General features: G+C 46.0%; 1 protein-coding gene across 4 annotated transcripts in view; it reads right to left on the bottom strand.

The window, feature by feature from the left end:
• Nucleotides 1-17,988: 17,988 nt before the first annotated feature.
• The window catches only part of UGGT1 (UDP-glucose glycoprotein glucosyltransferase 1), an 82,469-nt gene continuing 78,592 nt past the window's right edge, over nt 17,989-21,865 (bottom strand). For all 4 annotated transcript variants that reach the window (XM_066597877.1, XM_066597905.1, XM_066597886.1 and 1 more), the window contains one exon: nt 17,989-18,343. In XM_066597877.1, coding sequence (XP_066453974.1) covers nt 18,318-18,343 — 26 coding nt within the window. In that variant the 3' untranslated portion in view covers nt 17,989-18,317. The remainder of the gene's footprint in view (nt 18,344-21,865) is intronic.

Genomic DNA, 21,865 nt, shown 5'->3' with positions numbered 1-21,865 from the left:
AGGAGGGGGAAGAGACAGCTTGGCCCACTGCTGAGGGTACCCATGCTGCTTGCCTGTCATCCTTTCAGCGTGTATGGCCGGAGGAGGAGGAGGAGGAGTTGGATCCTGAAAGTGATCTTCCTAGTGAGGACAGCCATGTGTTGCGTACAGGTACCCTGGCACATATGGCTGACTTCATGTTAGGATGCCTTTCTCGTGACCCTCGCGTTACACGCATTCTGGCCACTACGGATTACTGGGTGTACACACTGCTCGACCCACGGTATAAGGAGAACCTTTCCACTCTCATACCCGAAGAGGAAAGGGGTTCGAGAGTGATGCTATACCACAGGACCCTGGCGGACAAACTGATGGTAACATTCCCATCCGACAGCGCTAGTGGCAGAAGGTGCAGTTCCGAGGGCCAGGTAGCAGGGGAGGCGCGGAGATCAGGCAGCATGTACAGCGCAGGCAGGGGAACATTCTCCAAGGCCTTTGCCAGCTTTATGGCTCCCCAGGAAGACTGTGTCACCGCTCCCCAGTCAAGGCTGAGTTGGCGGGAGCACTGTAAAAGGATGGTGAGGGAGTACATAGCCGATCGCACGACCGTCCTCGGTGACGCCTCTGCCCCCTACAACTACTGGGTGTCGAAGCTGGACACGTGGCCTGAACTCGCGCTATATGCCCTGGAGGTGCTTGCTTGTCCTGCGGCTAGCGTCCTGTCAGAGAGGGTGTTTAGTGCGGCTGGGGGAATCATCACGGATAAGCGTACCCACCTGTCAACCGACAGTGCTGACAGGCTTACACTCATCAAGATGAACAAAGCCTGGATTTACCCAGACTTCTCTTCTCCACCAGCGGACAGCAGCGATACCTAAGCAATACGTGGGCTGCACCCGCGGATGGAAGCATTGTTCTCTATCACCATCAAAAACGGGGACATTTTTGCTTCATCAATCTGTGTATTCTATTCATCCTCCTCCTCCTGCTCCTCCTCCTGAAACCTGACGTAATCACGCCGAACGGGCAATTTTTCTTAGGCCCACAAGGCTCAGTCAAATAATTTTTGTAAACAATTTTTATACGTTTCAATGCTCATTAAAGCGTTGAAACTTTCACCTGAACCAATTTTTATTTTAACTGGGCTGCCTCCAGGCCTAGTTACCAATTAAGCCACATTAACCAAAGCGATTAATGGGTTTCACCTGCCCTCTTGGTTGGGCATGGGCAATTTTTCTGAGGTACATTAGTACTATTGGTACACCAATTTTTGGGGCCCTCACCTACAGTGTAATCCAATTAATTTTTAGCCCACCTGCATTACAGCTGACGTTACATCAGCTGTGTTGGGCACTGCAATGGGATATATTTATGTACCGCCGGTGGCTTCCTGGCACCCACCCATGCTGTGGGTCCACAGGGAGTTGTAACTGCATGTGTCTACTTCTAAAGAACCCCAGTCTGACTGGGGCATGCAGTGTGGGCCGAAGCCCACCTGCATTAAACATGACATTACCTCAGCTGTGATGGGCAATGCAATGGGATATATTTATGTACCGCCGGTGGCTTCCTGGCACCCACCCATGCCGTCGGTCCACATGGAGTTGTAACTCCATGTGTACACTTCTAAAGAACCCCAGTCTGACTGGGGCATGCAGTGTGGGCCGAAGACCACCTGCATTTAATCGGACGTTACCTCAGCTGTGATGGGCACTGCAATGGGATACATTTATGTACAGCCGGTGGGTTCCAGGGAGCCACCCATGCTGTGGGTGCACACGGAATTCCTATTGCGGAGTTGTACCTGCCTGTGACTATTTATAAAAAAAACGCGGTCTGACTGGGGCATGCAGACACCTTGACAGAATGAATAGTGTGTGGCACATAGGTTCCCCATTGCTATGCCCACGTGTGCAGCTCCTGATGGTGGTGGCACAGGATTATATTTCTCATTGCCTCTGTACAGCATTGTGGGCTATCGCCCCGCCCCTTTTAAAGAGGGTCGCTGCCTAGCCGTGCCAACCCTCTGCAGTGTGTGCCTGCAGTTCCTCCTCATGGCAGACGCACTTATAAATAGACATGAGGGTGGTGTGGCATGAGTGCAGCTGAAGGCTGCGCAGGGACACTTTGGTGTGCGCTGTGGACACTGCGTCGTGCGCGGGGGGGGGTTGGGCAGCATGTAACCCAGGAGAAGTGGCAGCGGAGTGTCATGCAGGCAGTGATTGTGCTTTGTTGGAGGTAGTGTGGTGCTTAGCTAAGGTATGCATTGCTAATGAGGGCTTTTCAGAAGTAAAAGTTGTTGGGAGGGGGGGGGGGGGCCCACTCTTGCCGCTATTGTGGCTTAATAGTGGGACCTGGGAACTTGAGATGCAGCCCAACATGTAGCCCCTCGCCTGCCCTATCCGTTGCTGTGTTGTTCCCATCACTTTCTTGAATTGCCCAGATTTTCACAAATGAAAACCTTAGCGAGCTTCGGCGATATACAAAAATGCTCGGGTCGCCCATTGACTTCAATGGGGTTCGTTACTCGAAACGAACCCTCGAGCATCGCGATAATTTCGTCCCGAGTAACAAGCACCCGAGCATTTTGGTGCTCGCTCATCTCTAGAAAGCACCGAAACATTGTACTGTACTTAGTTGTAGAATTTTAATGCCGATTCCTCAACCGAAATTCCACGACTATTCCGTGGTGTGTGTAACTGGCCTAACAGGTGAAAGGCAGATCACATTTTCAAATTTATCCAGGAATACTACAAAAAAGCGATGCAACTATGATATCTACTATGTGCTGCTGGTGTAGATCCATTTTTTTTTTAATCTTAACACTAGTGGATATATTTTTGGGTTGTTTTTTTCGCACACATTACCCCTGATTAAACAAAATAAAGAAAAAAATGTAAAATGTATTAAAAAGCAGCCTAAGGGCTCATGTCAACGGGTGAATGTGTAAAACGCCATGAGTCTCCGATGGCGTCTTACACCTACACAGCACTTACGCTCATCCGGCAGAGATCGTGAATGGGCCGAGTATGGCATTGCACATGCCTGGGACTCCGACGCCACGGACATGCGCAGTGTGATTTTAATTTTTTCTAAATGGCCAGAGCAGGGATGTGTATCGAAACACTGCCCAAACATAATGTATTGCGTACGGGCAGCGCATCATACACAGAGAAATGGAGCATGCTGTGTATACGCTGTCTCCACATGCAGGTGTGCATGGAAGAATTAAAGTCCATTGACTGTGTAATACGCAGTGAAAAAATGCCCGTGGACATGAGCCCTTACATGTCACAAAAAGAAACGCGGGAAAAATAACTTTGGCAGCCCATGAAAAAATATAGGGTCATAAAACCATCACATGCGTAAAATCGTTGAGCCTTGTCGGGCGCTTTAGGACTAAAACATCCTGGTCCTTAAGGGGTTCAGCGAGGTGCTGGTGTTCCATATTCTCCTTCTTCTCTCCATTTTTAATCCTCAGCCTATTTTATTGCTACTGCCGCAATCTAAACCAGTGAGATTGATTAGCTATAAATGACATGCAGCGGGCGCTGTATACATTCATTTATCGCTCCGCTCGAGATCCATTGCCACTTCCATCCAGCAGGCATCAGACGTTTTTTAGTCTATCATTTAATCCTCGTTCCTTGAAATACAGTTATTTTGCACTTCAGCTCATGAAAGAAGATGCAAACGTTAAAGTCATTTAACATTCTAGTCATCAGGTGTATTTCACAGGGCGCTTGCACTCATTAGGTGTGTGTTGTCAGTTATTGTGTGAGCTCGGCTGCACAAGCAGGGAGTAATTGATCTGTCATGTCACTGTCACCCGCACACAAGGCAGCGGATACCTCGATAGAAAGACTTGGTATGATAATGCCGCTTTAATCCCAAACAGGGGCAAACAACAAAACCGGCGTGTGTCTGAGGCTTTACCATCTCCCATAAAGCGGTCTTCTTTATGTCACAGTAGAAATATAATCCTCTGTTATAGCGCAGACCAGAGAAGCTTCGGCTCACCTGTATCCAGTCAGCGCCCCAATATGTTCTAACACTCCATGTAGGGATGTTCTCAGGGCAAAGATAGAAGTAATCCAGCAGGAAAAATCATTAAAACTAGGCGTTTATGTCATCAGATTAAAAACCAGCAAATCGTTCACATGGAGATAGATTGACGCGTTTCGGATGGAACATCCTTAATCATAACATGACACAGAATGTACGCTCACACTATGTATCGCAAGAAAATGATCACTTGATCTGAAACAGACCGAAGCAATAAATTCAAATCTAATATATATCTCATCATCTTAATAAAATGATCAGTATTGATAAATGTTGTCCTCTCTAATGTTAATGTCTAGAGATGAGCGAGCATACTCGCTAAGGGCAAAAACTCGATCGAGCATTGCCCTTAGCGAGTACCTGCTCGCTCGGAAGAAAAGGTTCGGCTGCCAGCGGCGGGCAGGGAGCGGCGGGGGAGAGCGGGGACGAACGGAGCGGAGATCTCTCTCTCTCTCTCCCCCCAACCCCCCCACCCCCCCGATCCCCCCTGCTCACTGCCGCAATTCACCTCTCACCCGCGCCGGCAGCCGAACCTTTTCTTCCGAGCGGGGAGGTACTCGCTAAGGGCAATGCTTGATCGAGTAATTGTCCTTAGCGAGTATGCTCACTCATCTCTATTAATGTCCTTTGAAATATGGGTTTGTAATTTTAAAAAATCCAAAATACCTCCTGGTTTAAACACCTACTTCTGTAATCTTCTCCCCTTAGTGTTTTTTCTACTTTTGAACAGGAAAACCCTTTTTTTGAAAAAAAAATTTTTAATCGTTGCATTCAAAGTCCCATAGCTTTTTTATTTTTACATATTTTTTGTGTGACGAGCTGTAGTTTTCATTAGTACCATTTTGGGGTACGCACAGCCTTTTTGATCATTTTTATCGTGTTTTTTGGGAGGCAAAAAGAATAAAATAAACATTTTGCCTCTCTTTTTAAGTTTTTTTTTTTACGGTTTTAGCCACGCACAATAAGTAGTGTATTCAATAAATTGTACAGGTTGTTACGGATATAATACTACCAACTAGTTTTGTTTTTTGATATAAAGGGAAAAGTGCATTAAAGGGGGGTTTATTTTTTTACCTTTTTTTTTAATAAACTATTTACACTATTTTTATTTTTTAGGTCCTCGTAGGGAACTTCCATCATCCAACAAAGCTCTCAATTTTAACTGAAAACATTTTGTGGGGTCACTCGACATCTCTAAATTTAATTCATTATAAAGAGACCCACATTCATCAGAATAACTCCCCCTCCTTTATCTGCAGGGCAGATGAATCAATCTCCATATTTCCTCAATTACAGAAAACTCTGCTTTACATAAATTAGAACAATATAGACGGCTGCTCTTATGTCCTTTTACAGCCACAAGATGCTCTTCCACAATCTCTTGAAATCTATGCAGAACTTTTGGGCGGGACCGAATAGGATAAAAATGGGGATTGCAAACTGGAAAGGAGAAATTCAAATCCACGACAGTGGAATCAGATTCCTTCTGGAGTTGATATAACGGAACCGAATGTGACAAATCTTCAAATATAACATTAGTAGAGTTCATTACTGTATTTTCATTATATCCCACATTAAAGTCATTCTAATCATGAAAATCATCACGAAAAAAAAATGACATTTCAATGTGAGCGCTCTCATAAATTTATCATCAAATATAGTTTGAAAAACATTGAAATCCCTAGATGGAGAAAAGCTTAAGCCTTCTGACAGTAAATGTAATTGAGTGTCTGATAAGATATAACTGGATATATTGAACACCTGGCACGTTTTCAGTTGTAAGTCTTCCTCTTTTGTGAATATCTTTTTTGATTTTCTGTGTTTACAGCCCAATCTTCAAATGCGTTTTTTGAAACCTTGTTCACACCTAAATATGAGCCCATATTATGTCTTCATACTTCACAACATTAGATAACTCAGAAAGTCCCTCTAAAACTGAAGAGGTGCGTGAATATCTGTATCTAAAAAACTGACTTTAGTAATCATTTTAAAATAGATTTTAAATGTTTTTTAATAACTTCAGCTTTTTTCCAATTATATACCTGTCCCAACAAGTAATCTTTCAAGTCTCTCCGTAACACATGAGCTCCATTAAACTGAGCATTTTAATAAGATAGAATTCCATTTTTCTTGGGGTGTGGCTTGGAGCATGAGCAGAAAGGATGCAGTGTACAGAAGCTCCCGCCAGACCCCGGCTTCTAACCTACATTTAGGGCTTCCAGAGGCTCCAATGTTGCACATAGGATGCAGCAGAAGATTCAGAGCGCAGGGGACCCCGGATCGCGGCGATTCGGGTCCCATGGATACTTATTTCAGGGCCCCAAGCCAAGAGGAAAAGTCCCTCCACAGAACCCAAGATGGTGCCACTGCTGGCAAAGGGGGGCGGAGCCTCAGCTCCCTGGCTCCTGGGCCCTGACAAGTCAGCTTACCCAATGCCTCAGGAGGTTATCCACGGCACCCCGGTCTGCCAGGTGAGTGGGGACTCCTCACTGCAGCCACGGAGGTATCAGAGGCACCAGCGCGGTCACCAGTGGTAGCTCTGCCCACTGCCGCTGTTATCACGGGAGAGTCGGCACCTCAACTTGCAGGCCCTGTCCTGACAGCATCCCCGCCGGACTCCCCACACAGGGCAGATGCCCAGAATACTGAGGCTCCCCGGGTGAATGGGGAATCCTCACCCTGGCTACAGAAAGCTCAGAGGCTCCAGCGAGGCCACCCGCAATTAGCTCCGACCACCGCCGCCACCACGGGAGGGCCGATACCGCTGCTTCCAGGCCCTGTCCAGACAACATCCCAGCCGGACTCCCCGCTCAGGGCAGATGCCCAGAACACCAAGGCACCACAGGTGAGCAGGAACTCCTTGCCGCAACCACAGAGGGCTCAGAGGCCCCAGCGCAGCCACCTGTTTGGCCCTGCCCACCGCCGCCATCACGGGAGGGCCAGTGCCACAGCTCACAGGCCCTGTTCCGACAGCATCTCTGCTGGACTCCCTGCAAAGGGCTGATACCCAGGACAATGAGGCACCTCAGGGGAACGGACGTCACATTTCTCAAAAAGACCATGCGCGAGTTGTCCCGCCCGCCGCCATCACTGCAAGGGAAACAGGGACACTGAATACACTTCAGGACCACTTTTCAGACCCCTTCCTGCAGTCCCCAGGCTCCCAGCATGGAGGATTCATGGGCCTCCTCCCCCACCTCCACCCAACCTGCTAAGCTTTCCAACCAAGTGAGGCGGAGGCTTTGAGAGTAATCTAACACGTACAGAAAAGGTCTCAGGTCTTGGAGGATTTGCAGGTGGGGAAGAGCCTGGGACCAGATGGTTTACCCCTAGATTCTACAAGCTTTGTGGCAAACAAGTAGCCACGCTTATGTTGGAGGCATTCAATGCAGTCTCCCTCTTCCCTCCCCAGGCTCTTCAGGCCCATATCATAGTGATCTCGAAGCCAGGAAAGGACCCTTTATCCTGCAATAGTTACAGACCCATCTCCCTCATCTCCCTCATCAACAGCGATCTCAAAATATTCTCCAAAATGATAGCCAACAGACTTAACCCCCTCATTCTACAATTCATCCACGAGGATCAAGTTGGGTTTGTCCAGGGCAGAGAAGCTCACGACAAAGCGATTAAAACATTATCCCTGATAAACAAAGCTTGCAGCTCCAGCTCCCCCCTATGCCTATTGGCGGTGGATGCAAAAAAAGGATTTGACAGGGTGAGCTGGAGTTTCCTAGAGGCAACGCTTAGAGAGGTGGGTCTGGGTCCTAGAGTTCTTTCCTGGATCATGGCACTATATAGTTCACCTTCGCCTCGGATCAGGGTAAATGGCCTTTTGTCTTTCAGGATCAAAAATGGCACCAGGCAGGGTTAGCAATGGAACCCTTGGCAAACGCCTTGAGAGGAAACCCTGACATATGGGGGGTGAGATGTGGGGATAAGGAACATAAACTTTCTATATTCGCTGATGACCTGTTGATCTATATCTCAAATCCTCGGGTTGGTTTTACGGGAGTACTGTTAGAACTGGCCAGTTATGGAAAATTAAGCAACTTCAAGAACTTCAACTTCAATGAACTCACAAAAATCTGAAATGCTCAATATTACTTTACCCTCCTCAGAAGCCAGCCAGTTGAGGGAACTCTTCCCCTTCCAGTGGAGAGAGAAAGCTCTAAAATACCTAGGAGTCCAAATTCCTGCGGACCCTTCCCAGATTCATTAAATAAATTACAGAGCCTTCTTGACTGCCCTGGACTCAGAGCTGGAGCAGTGGTCCAAAATTCACCTGTCTTGGTTTGGTAGGATCAACTTCTTGAAAATGAACATCCTGCCTAGAATATTATACACCTTCCAGACCTTACCTTACCTTGGGACCTGCGCAGACATTTCTTCACTCGCTTTCGGAGGTCAATGATAAGATTTGTCTGGAATGGTTCTGTCCCCAGAGTAGCTTATAAGACTCTGACGCGACCCAAAGATGAGGGAGGGGCGGGCGTACCAAACATAGAACTATACCACAGGGAGGTAGTCGGCAGCTGCATTCTGGACATTTTTCACCATGCATCCGCTAAGTCGTGGGTGGCTCTGGAGAGAGACCAGAACCGGTTCGACCTTGGGGGAGCCTTTTGGGTGTCAGACAGGATGGTCTGGAGGGAGACAGGCGTGTCTCTTCTTATGCAGAACCTACTGCGGGCTTGGAGACGCTTGGCCCGGGGTGGACGAGTGGTGACGATTCCTGGGCCAATGACACCACTGGTAGGGAATCCATAGATCCTGACCACAGCTACATTAACACGCCTTTCTTTTATGCCGAACTCTGGCTCCCCGCGAGTCAAAGAGATGGTGGGGCCGAGTGGCATACGCTCAATGATCAAACTGGGAGAAGGTCTCAGTCCTAAACCAGGGGCTTGGATGCAGTACCTCCAAATCAGAGACTACATAAACTCGCTTGGACCCCAGGACAGACTAACGGCAGACCTCACCCCCTTTGAGGGTCTATGTGTAGCAGCAAATCCCCCTACTCACAAAATCTCTCTGCTGTATGGGTTGTTGATACGCGAGACGGTACAGGTCGAGAGACCAACATGGGAGGCACGCTGGGAGGAGGCTCTTGGGAGAAGCATCTCTGGAGAGCTCTGGTACAAATCTTATGCCCTGTCTCATAAGTTATCAATATCTGCTAAAGCCCAAGAACTGAACTACAAGATAGTGACGCAGTGGTATAAGACCCCAGACAAGCTGCATAGAATCTTTCCAGAGTGACAAACGACTGCTGGAGATGCGGCTCTGAGGTAGGCACTATGTACCACATATGGTGGACCGGCCCTCTCATGGCTTCCCTGTGGGACGTGGCCCGCCTGTACGAGACGGTAAGCAGAACCCCTTTGAACTTGTTACCAGAAATGGCCCTCCTTTCTGTGTTCCCGGGTCCCGTCTCAAGTGTCAAGAAGAGCCTACTGAGCCACTTTATAATGGCCATGCACCTTACCATTCCCAAATACTGGAAGCGGAGGGGCGGAGGGGCGGTACAAGAGCTGCTTGGGTCGAGGCCCTGGACCACATTGAATATATGGAAGAGCTCAGGAGCTCTGACTCTGAGAAGGGAAATTCGGGCTTTTACAAAACATGGGTGTTATGGAACAATCTCAGAAGTTCCATGGTCTTTCTCAGGTGGCTGGAGGAAGGCTTCTTATGAGCATAATATGGTGTCCCTGAACATCTTGCACTACAAAGATTCCATACTGCAAATGGCAGGAAAGACCTTCCACCCTCCCCCCTTTTTTTCCTCTTCCCCTATGCACGACTCTTCCGGTTCTCTTTCTAACCTTTTCTCTTTTCCTTTTCACCCCTTCGTTTCATTTTCTTTTCAGATTTTTCGTTTTGATAAAAATAGTTAAAACAGAGTGCATCTTTCAGCCCTCCGCACATGACGGTCTGTACCGTCAAGGGATTCTTGCTCGTCTCAGAAGTCTTGTAACTGCCTAATGTGCCTTTTGGGGGACCTACTGATATCTCAAGGGCTTGTTTGACACGTTTTGATTTGTTGCCCATGTTTAGATCAGTTGAGAGCTCTCAGAATCACGAATGGGTCTGGCTTGTGACCCAACCAACAGCTGTATCAAGGTTCTCAGAGTTCTTTTCATAGCCTTATGTTATTGGCTCTGTTTATGGTCTCCCTGAACTCAGTCCGTTTTCCCCCAGATGGATTTTTTTCTTTTTTATGTAAACCTGCGGAAGACTCATAGTCGCATGTGTCAAACACAAGGCCCATGGGCCGAATCTGGCCCGTTGCCTCATTTTATGTGGCCCACAGCGAGCCCACCAGTGATTACCAGCTGGGGTGCTGCAGCTCCCGGCCGGCATATTAACATTTTCCACACCACTTCTGCCCTATTCAATGATTCCAGCAACCTGATTGGTTGTTTGGTGAATCAGTCAACCCAAAACAACCAATCAGGCTGCTGGAATTGCTGAATAGGGCAGAAGTGGGGTGGAAAATGTTAATATGCGTGGCAGCACACACACACGGACGTCAGTGTGCATCCAGGCTCAGCGCGAGCAGAGGAGGTAAATATATGGGTTGGGGGCGGGGGGGTTAATGGTGGCTGCTGGGGGGGGGGGGGTTAATGGCGGCTGCTGAGGGGAGCTAATGGTGGCTGCTGGGTCACTGTGGGGGTCGCTATTAGGGCTCATTCACACAAGCGTAATCATATTTCGGTCGCACAAATACGCTCCGTATTTGTGCAATCGAAAATCACTTATGCCTGCATACTTGGGCACGCAAAAAAGAACGCAGATGGGCCCACTGAAATGGTCCGCAAATATGCAGTGAGTACATAGGTTTCCTGCGCATTCACCACGTATTTGCACGGCCCATTCACTTTAATGGCCTATCGGGGTGCTTAGTACGCAACAAAATAGGTCATGCTGTGTCAAAATATACATCATGTGAATCAACTCATTAAAATCAATGGCTTCTATTCACTGCATATGATGTACGCAAATACGCTTGTGTGAACGAGCCCTTACTATACGGTCTTACAATCAGCCCTTTGACGGTCACATAAGCCTGATGTGGCCCTGGGTGAAAATGAGTTTGACACCCCTGGTCTAGGGGGAGAGGGAAAGGGTGTGCTCTCTTTTATGTTTCAGAAATGATATATTTCTAATGACGTAGTTTATCATATCTATTTTCTAATGTATGTTTGTTTGGTCTATGAAAACAAATACAATTTTAAAAGAAAGATAGAGGATTTTTAAGAAAAATGGAATTCTGAGTATATAGTAGTAGAAATGTTCATAATTCTTAAACCACACGGTATCAGTTACCAATATAAAAAAGTGTGGTTGAATCCCACCATACCTTTGTTTCTTTTGTCATAAGTTTCTCACGTTGGAGCACCACGGTGTTCAAATCAAGCGGCATCTGTTGTCCTACTTTTACTTTCATTCAATTCAAATATCTGTGCAGCTTTAGAAAGTCTATGTTCATTTATTTCTGTGCAATCATATAAAGTTGTAGGACTAGTTGTTTGTTCATTGTTTTAGGTCATCTGTGGCACTGGGGCCAGATACATGGTGTTCTTAATAAAACACTATAAAAAGAATCACAGGACGTAAAATCTGGTGACTGTGGAGGCCACAGCAGCATTTGCGAGTCATCATTTCCAGTACAACTGACCCAACGTTCTAGTACTGCTCAAGAACATAGTGGAAACATGGAGAAGCACCATACTTGCTGAGTCTATGTTGGGAAGATCTTCCTCCAGGTGAGGCAAAAGCCATTACGTTATCACGTCCAGTTAGTTCCGATACACATGGCAAAAAAGAAGAGACCATAGACTCTTCATGTCTGCTGATTGTTATCTTTGGTCTCTAAAATGCCCCTTGATGGCTTGTAGATTGACTGTGCTCCAGATCCTGGCATTGTGATGATTAACCTTCCATTGAGATGGAAGGTTGCCTTATCGGTAGATAATAGCCCATCAGTGAATGCATCCTCTTCTAATCTGTTCGGAATTTCAATGCAAAAGTCATGTTTCAGTTTGTCATCAAGTTTTGGAGCATGTAAGAGCTAAAATTTGTATGGCTTACGGCATCAACACTTTTACAGAATACGCCTTAGATTGACACCTGCAATTCGACACTACACCGACTTTTTGATTTCACTGGGCTCTGTTTGTATGCGGCCTGGATCTTCTCCACCGACTTTTCTGAAGTCTTTTGTGGACTTGGCATTTTCGCATGGCATAAGCAGGCAGTAGATTTGAACTGCTTCACCAAACATGCAATGCAGTTCCTATGTGGTGCACACTTGCTGATTTTGGACCTAAAATGTTGCTGCACTGTAACGACAGCCCTAAATCATGCAAAATTTCATCATACTAAATGCTCGCTGTTACTTCGATGTTGCCATCTTGCACAATACCACCTCTGGTGGCAGCATCTTGCAGGTACCTTCTGATAGCATAGCTTTCATTTTTCAAGAGCAACAGACGATTTCTCTTTTAGACAGTTTTCATAAAGCTTGTTTTGCACCATTTTGTTTGAATCACCCTCTATATCAGTCGAGCTGTTAGACATGTGGTTATTGCCAGTGTCAATTGATGCCAGTAGCAACCATCTATATACAGGGTCAAGAAGAAACATTTTATGTAGATATCTAGATGTAAAGTGGTAAGTGGTGTTCAAAACTTTTTGACTTGAAAATATTTATTTGCTTGAGAAAGGCGGATTCTTCCGCCGAAACGCGTTGCATGCACTTATTCGATTTATTCTGTTTGTTGCTGTTTGTCTTTTTAAAGAGGTCCTTTTACCTCAGGGGTTTTAATGAATAAAACCTATATCTGTGGATTATATCTATTGGCGGAGACTTCTTCAAGGCACTTCCATCAGAAGCGCAGTAAGTGTTTTTTTCTTTTCTTTTATTCTTGTTATTTACCCGTTTTTTTTCTGGAAACACGCCGTTGCTGTGGTAACACGCCTAGCACCTGGTGAGTTAAATTGTACTTCTCAATTTTTGCTTTAAATTGCGTTCCAGGCGCTCTCCCTGATTATTGAAAATATTTATTGTCATTTATGTATCTGATACCAGCGGCCAGTGAACACTGCATGTCCGATTCTGGTCTGTGATACAGACCAGAATAGGTCATGATGCAATGTTTTTCAAATGGACCATTAGCGCATGTGAAAAAATGCCTTTCTGCATAGTCTAATTGGATATAATGGATCCGTGTGCCGTCCGTGAAATACAGGATCAGCACATGGATGGCAAATACACCCGTGTAAATGGGGCCTTGTGGAATATGCAACAAAGAAAAAAAAACTCTTAAAACTTTTGTAAAGTCCTTGAACTGTTCTCACGTCGATTTCTATTGCTTTCACTTACTTAACTTATGTTCACATGGTGGAATCTGATGCGAAAGTTTACCTACAGATTCTGCCTCTAAAACCTCGGCACAATTCTGTCATGTATTTTGCCCCAGATTCACACACAGATTTTGCCCTGTCAATGAGCAAAAACCAAATGCAGAATTTCCAATGCAGATCCATGTCGGATATTCGGGCTAGGTCCATGTTCAGATCAGCAGCAAAATCCACAGCAGAGCAGCTGCTTTTTAGAGGCAAAATCCACAGCAGATTCTGCCATTATCTGTCTTTGGTAGAAACCAACCTGAACCTGCTTTCCAGACCCTCTGAGTGTAGACTTGGCTAGCAGAAATATACAGGTATTTCTACTGTAAAACTAAGTTGGATGACAATCCCTACTAATGCCGATCCACCATCCCTAGAAACAGACATAAAAGTATCAACACTGAATAGAATGACTGACAGAAAACAATTGAAAAGGTCATTTTTAAAAGTGACTTAAAGCCAACAAATGGCATTTTCCACACAACAGGATTTTTGTGTCGTGACTTTGGACACTTTGAAATGAAAGGTGACCTTTGCATTGAATGTTTTGTAGATGTTTGACACATTTTGGCAATAGCATGTTGCTAAAAATGCAGAAAGCATCATGAAAATTATATAGCCATTCATCTCAATTTCTTCGGAAAATGGGTTTAGAAATCACCTCTTCAATTCAATGTCCTTTAAGTGAATTTATACTATTATGTGGCTAAGTGCCCGAATCCTTGTGTAACAGCCAATTAGTGAATAATTAAATAAGAAGTGTAAGTGATGGAGCACAGACGGAGATAGCAGAAACCGTTTTAATCCAATGGAAATATTGTGATTCAAAGCAGTACAAAAATCACACACAATTATTGTAAACCTTCTATACAGAAAACAGAGGGAGGTATCACATGTCATCCACAGCATCTGCTCAGTCCAGGCCGAGATCCTGGAGGTGACATCTCAAGACCGGACGGCAACCATATAACTACTCTAAGTACAGGCATAAATGTGCAAAGATCTTATGCAGGAACTGTAACGACACGTACTCGTCATTTTCTGGCGATTTCTGTTGTGGCTAAAGTAAATTTCAAGTCGGAGCTAAGTGGCTGTGGAGTTTTGTAGACTTTATTGGCCAACTGATAGTTTCCTTGGTGTAGGGAGGAACTCTGCCCACCTACATAATAAAGGACTCTGTAAGTAAAGCATCGTGCACATGGCAGAGCCTGTAAGGAAGTGCATGGAGGCTGAATGCTCTTGTTGGGTGGTGCATGTATGGAAGAGCAATTGTACTACAGAAGCAATATAACTAAGGAAGAATACCTATGTACATATGGCATCTGATGGAGCCTGAACATGAAATCTGAGGCAGACAGAGGCACTTATTGCAGCCTAGTATAAAAACAGCCATAAAATGTGTGCATGAGGTCTTAGAGTTGGTCGTGAAGGAAGAGACCTAAAATTTTCCTTAAACTTAAAAGGGAATGTTTAATGCATTTTTAACTATGCAAAACCTGATATTAAAGAGGCATTAACGTTTCAGACAACTTATGCGCATCAATCTTGTAATATACTTTCATTCAAAATCAAGTTCGAAGTGGCTGCCACTAGGGCTCTCCCTTCCATCAACTCTACAGTCCACTGCCTGTTGCTATGTATTAAGCTTCTGTAGTTACAGGAACATAGGGATGTTTTCTTAGCTGTGGAGGAGGGTCTATCTTCACAGGCTAACAGACCTGCATTCTCCACAATCTCTGCCTCTGCTGCTGTTACAGCATTCGTCTGTGTATACACAGTACTTTGGTTTTATTAACCATTTGGTTAGAATGTCTCGAATGCCTGGCTCATATGCAATTGTCCTGGGACGGTAGTGGGGTGGGCATTCAGATACTGCTGCCCTGCTGATTGGACCAGAGACAGAGCAAAGCAGTATGATAAGTAAAAGAAAGGAAGTTCAGGACAGTGAACTACTAACAGGATGCCCCCTGCCTGAAAAAGGAACACACAGAATAGAACAACAGAAAAATGGGGAAGACACCTGAAAATCAGAACTTAAAAACAGCAGCACATGAGAGGGTAAGGAAAACCTGGTATATTGTAGAAAACTCAGGTACGCTTTACCATAACATTCTTATTTTTTAAGGGACTGTTCACATCATGTTTTCACAATCCATTCAGCACTTGCTTTTGAATGAAAATAAAAAATGTATTCAAAAAGTATTGCTCAGTGTACCCACAGTATATTTGGTCAAAGAAGGTTCAACAGGCTGTACAGCTCCAATGTTGGAAGACGTCCGTCGGGGTTCTCTTACTGTATATTGCCAGCCTCTCTGCTGTCGGAGCCTATCCAACGTGTAACCTCATGCAGTACTGGCTTTAGCCAGCATATAGCGCTGTTGTATAACGACAGAAAAAAGTAAGCTCCCAAGGAAAACTAGCATACAAATTGGCTTGGAAAAGGTTAACTACAGCTGTCAATTACCATAAATAATATTATCTTTTGTACTAATACCCAAACCCCATCCATGGATAAACATTTCTTTAATATTGGTTGCAGGTACAGTAGAGTCAATGGCGGCAGACAGAGATGCATGATAAACGTTGAACAGGCAGTTTATAAAGTCTGTTCTGAGTATACAGTGGGGTTTACAAGTTACCATATTAAATGGGTGGATTGATGCTGCAGTTCATTGCTATTCAAGTGAATGGGATAAAACTGAAATATCAGACAAAGCCCATGAACAGGAGTCCTGATGTGACTAATCCTGGACAATGTTTTTAAACCCCTTTATAATATTTGGCCCCAATTAGTTCAGGCAGAAAGTGATCAGTCTACTTAGAGAAGATCTATATTACACACGCTTCTATATACATCTGAAGTCCCTTCCTGGCGACAATCCTAATCAGAAGGTAAATGCTTGATTGCACACCCCCTGATTCACTGATTTTAGGAAACCCTATTACTTCTCATATAAAGACTATGAACATCCTTGGCAGACTTTTTTTTTTAATTTGCTTAAATGCATGTATTTTGGCAGAAAAGTACTTTTACACTAGGGTTTTATTATAAATTTTGCACAGTTTGGTTTCTGCAGCTTCTACATATCAGAGTATACAGTAAACTACAGTACGCGGTTCACTAGCAAATCTATCAGTGAGCTTGTCTGACGGCTCACTCTCCACCTCTTCTGTCTCTTCCTCTGGCTGATCTTATGACCATAGAAGCTGCAGAAACTAGATGTTGCAAAGTATTTATTTATTAAAACTCTATTGCAAAAATGCTTTTCATCCAAAAATATGTTCATGTAAGTAAAAAACTAATTTTGTAATGGTGGCTGTAGCCTTTAAAATGAATTCAGCTTTTGAAATATTGTGGAAAATAACAAAAAAATCCTTTACACTATATGGTTACAAAATTCCCGACAGCTGGCCCAATGCACAACATTTCTTCCTGTATGAAAATGCTCCATAGTAGATTAAAGCTACTTATATAGTTATAGTTGATATAGTGGAGGCATTATCTCTAAGTCTTGAATTAACATTTATGGACACACAACCCTGTGGATCCATAAGAAACCTCTGGCATCATCCATTAGAGTGACATGAATTACCAGCAATTATAGTGAATTTCCAACAAATGACTTTTGACTTGTCAATTACCTTCTGGCGCCACCAATCAAGGTGCAGAACAAGCAGGTCCGGGTCAAAGTGGCCAGATTGACACCAATGTGACTTTCCAGACAGATCTGTCTGAAATGCCTTAATAAAAAGTCTCCTATGCAAATCCAAAGATCTTCATGGTTACAGACTACTAGCAAGCCCGGTGTAGTCTAACTGTGCAGTGAAACTTCTTTCCTAATTCTTACCATCTGAAATTTGGTAGATTAGAAAGAATTGCAAAACAGATGGATGGTAATATGACTGCAGGATCAGACTTCATAGGGTTTGTTTGTAGTCTGTTACTATGGTGATACATAGCTATGCACAAGAGCTGCAAGCATGAAACTATATTTTTAATTAAGACGAATTGCAATGTTCTTTCATCCTTCCTTTTAGGGCTTATTTAGACGACCGTATATCGGCTCGGTTTTCACGCCGAGCCGATATACGGTGTCCTTGTCTGCAGGGGGAGGAGGCTGGAAGTGCCAGGAGCAGGAACTGAGCTTCCGCCCCCCCCCCCCCCGCCCCTTGCCACGGTTTCCAAAAGGAAGGGGTGAGATGGGGGCGGAGCTAAGTAACTGCACTTAGCTCCGCCCCATCCCTCCCATTGCAAATAGTGGCAAGGGGCAGGGAAGGGGCGGGAGCTCAGTTCCTGCTCCTGGCTCTTCCATCCCCCCCCCCCCCCGCAGACAAGGACACCGTATATCGGCTCGGCGTGAAAACCCAGCTGATATACGGTCGTCTAAATAAGCCCTTAGACGCATTGGAGCACTGAAAAAAGTGGTTAAGATTATATATATGTATCCCCTCACCAATAAGCTGCCATAACATTTGAACATATATACAAGATACTTACATTCCCTGCACATATAAAGAAAATGATGTCAACACTTTTTAATAGGTTTTATAGTGGTTTAATCAATCACTTAGTGGGTTTTGAGGAGCAACTGAAACCTATGAACTTCCACCTACTTGTGTCTTGTTTTGTAGAATCCTTTTTGTCAAGAAAAAAAATCCTGGCAATTTCTGGAGCGTAAAAAAAAATAAAAATCATAACCCAAAATATAAATACCCCAATACCACAACCTATCAAACCCTTCAGCAGTTTTTCAGACATCTTATAAAATCAATGAAAGTAAAATTCCCGATAATTTTCCCATTTCCATTTAAAAAAAAAAAAAAAAATAGAAAGAGTCCAATATTCTGAGGTCGTCTGTAGATCATAAATCCTCGTGTGCCTTGTGGTCTGTAAGAACAAAAGTAGAGAACAAGATTTAAATGAATTGACTGCTTAGAGATCACTCTCACTGTGACAGGGGACCCCTCTATTTACTTCTATCTCACACTTCTCACTTGTCAAGTCAAAGCTCTCTTTCCATATGATTAGAGATGAGCGAGCATATTCGCTAAAGGCAATTGCTCGAGCGAGCATTGCCTTTAGCGAGTATCTCCTCACTGGAGACTGCAGGTTCGGGTGCCGGTGCGGGGGAGCGGTGAGTAGCGGCTGTCAGCAGGAGGGAGCGGGGGGGAGAGAGGGAGAGAGAGATCTCCCCTCCGTTCCGCTCCACTCTCCCCCGCAGCTCCGTGCCCACTGCCGGCACCCGAACCTGCAGTCTCGAGCGGGGGAGACACTTGCTAAAGGCAATGCTCGCTCGAGCAATTGCCTTTAGCGAGTATACTCGCTCATCTTTACATATGATCTATAAGGGAATATGGCAGTCATGGAGGGGGGTCACCTATTTAAGCTTAAACTTCCAAAACAAATGGCTCAGTACCCAAAAGGGTTAAATCATAATCAATAATCCATACTGTGCTCCCTAAAAAATAACTTTAATACAATGTTACACTATTAAAATCCCAGAACCTCTACTATCCCAGTATATAGCATAATATAGTCAGGCAAACAATGTCCTATAGATATAAATGCCCACAGGTATGCATAAATGTTGGAGAGGTAGCGCTGCCTCCACTAATCTACACCCTCTAACAACATAGGGTTAAAAGCATGAGCAACTAAATAGGGCAAAAACACAGTATGGGGATCTGATTATAAGAGAAAGCACTCCGCTCCCGCTGTTTAGGCTTAAGGGTCGGTTTACATGTCACCGATTTGAGGCAGATCTGCACCAAAAACTACAGCCAATCAGCAACGTGTAAACAGTTGTCCCACCTCTGGCAGTTTTGGTGCAGGTAGCAGACAGCTCTGTATATTGTGCAGTAGCCTGGGTTGGTCTATTCACTCTAATAGGACTCAGCTTGCAGTACCAACTCAGGTCACTGCAAAATGCATGGAGCTGTCTGCTTCGTGCAACAAAACAGCCAGAGGAAAAACTCATTTAAAGTAAGAGCATCTCAATTGGGCACACCCAGCTTAATCATGTAATACATGGTCGGCCATTCATCTGAACACAGATTAAAGATATTAGCAGCAATAATAAAAGTTGATCAACAAGAGTTTCTAAAGCCGGACCTCACATAAATTAGCTGATGATCAGGGCAATTTCAATTGAAAAAGGGGTTGTGAAGACAACTGTCCCAGTACACAGCCTTCAGTGATCCGAGGGGGATGATAAGGGAACTTTTCTCCATGTGACCACCTGCTCTACCAATAAGACGATAAGGGCCCTCCAGTTTTCACAATTGCGTAGAGATGGGTGTTGGACATGTTGTAAGACTAGTAATCCTCTTAGGCCAAACTCTAGGCCTGAAGTAATGAGTGCTGATAGACACGCCTATTGATTGGCATTTGTTTCATTTTCCTTCTACACAGCTGAGAATTGGCTTATGGGTGAATAACTGCTAAAACTATTGGTGGATCTACAGACCAGCCGTATATCTCCCCGTGCACACGGAAAGATGTAACGCTGGTCAGCGAGCATTTTCATTCTTAAGTAAATGAGACAATAAAATAAGGACAAGCATTTGTGTGATGATCGGCTGAGTGTTTGCTCTACACGGCCCGATTCTAGAGCGAACGAGTGCTTATAAAATCGCCCCATGTAAAAGAAAGGACCATCCACTTAAAATTCATGTCGAAACTATTGCAGATTTTAAAGGGTAACTAATCTTTTTAGAACCCTCTTACATGTTATAGCGATACATCTGAAGTTTTGATCGATAGGTGTCCATGTGTTGAGACCCCCACCGATCACTAAAACGGGCAGAAGTGCTCGTCTGAGTGCGGTGCCCATTCGGCTGTTTCGGACTCCAAAGGCGGTCTACAGAGCAAGTACAGATCTTGCAGTGACAAACGAGGAGACACAACGCTCAGCTGATTTCTTCTGCCCGTTTGTTTTTGCAATCGGTGGGGTTCTCAGCACCCGGTCCACAACTAATCAAAACTTTGGACATGTCACTTTGACATGTTAAAAGTTTTAAAAAAGGTTTGTTACACTTTGTGCAATTCTATAATCTGAGCGTCGCGTAGTGAAAACTCAAAGTGGTGCTTAATCAGTTTCAGGGCTCTAAGGAGCAGCACAGCCCCGTCCCGAGGGTCCAGTGATGTTATTATCAGACATATACCTATAATCTTAGAAAATCAATTTTGAATGGGGTTTCCCTATAAACGGTAAGGTTGGACAGTCCAGGAATTATGAGTCGGTCAGTCACATGATATTGTATTTGGTGGCTAACATCCCACCATTATCATAAACACTTAAAGGAGATGTCTCAAGGAAGCAGTGAATTTTTTTTTTGCCCAGTCCCCCTAATTAAGCATACATTACTAATTACCCCTGTAAATGACTTTTCTAGCTGGTTTCTACTTACAGTTCCAGCGTTTCAGCAACTTATAAAAATTTTCCCAAGATGGCCGCCAGCTCTTTTCCCTTCGCTTGCTGTAGCCCGACGTGCGCGCTCCCGAGACGCTACCAGCTGTGTCTCCCTGACAACCAGACGCCCCGCAGCCGCCGACCGGACCCCTGGATTCAACGCGGCCGACCACGGCACACAGTCACCCACCGCCAGGCAGCAGGTAACCGGCGCAGCCCCCCCGGCCCAGCGACAGCCCTCCCCCCCCCCCCGGCCCAGCGACAGTTCCCCCGGCCTAGCGACAGCCCCCCCGGCCTAGCGACAGCCCCCCCCGGCCTAGCGACAGTTCCCCCGGCCTAGCGACAGCCCCCCCCGGCCTAGCGACAGCCCCCCCCGGCCTAGCGACAGTTCCCCCGGCCTAGCGACAGCCCCCCCCTGGCCTAGCGACAGCCCCCCCCCGGCCTAGCGACAGCCTCCCCCGGCCTAGCGACAGCCCCCCCCCCCTCCCGGCCTAGCGACAGTTCCCCCGGCCTAGCGACAGTTCCCCCGGCCTAGCGACAGCCCCCCCCCCCCGGCCTAGCGACAGCCCCCCCCCCCCCGGCCTAGCGACAGCCTCCCCCGGCCTAGCGACAGCCCCCCCCCGGCCTAGCGACAGCCCCCCCCCGGCCTAGCGACAGCCCCCCCCGGCCTAGCGACAGCCTCCCCCGGCCTAGCGACAGCCCCCCCCGGCCTAGCGACAGTTCCCCCGGCCTAGCGACAGTTCCCCCGGCCTAGCGACAGCCCCCCCCCCCCCCCGGCCTAGCGACAGCCCCCCCCGGCCTAGCGACAGCCTCCCCCGGCCTAGCGACAGCCCCCCCCCCGGCCTAGCGACAGCCCCCCCCCGGCCTAGCGACAGCCCCCCCCCGGCCTAGCGACAGCCCCCCCCCCGGCCTAGCGACAGCCCCCCCCGGCCTAGCGACAGCCCCCCCCCGGCCTAGCGACAGTTCCCCCGGCCTAGCGACAGTTCCCCCGGCCTAGC

The sequence above is a fragment of the Eleutherodactylus coqui genome, chromosome 1 (genome assembly GCF_035609145.1).
Source record: "Eleutherodactylus coqui strain aEleCoq1 chromosome 1, aEleCoq1.hap1, whole genome shotgun sequence".
Lineage (NCBI taxonomy): Eukaryota > Metazoa > Chordata > Amphibia > Anura > Eleutherodactylidae > Eleutherodactylus > Eleutherodactylus coqui.
The sequence above is the reverse complement of the archived record's forward strand: the minus strand, read 5'-3'. Positions and strand labels throughout refer to the sequence as shown.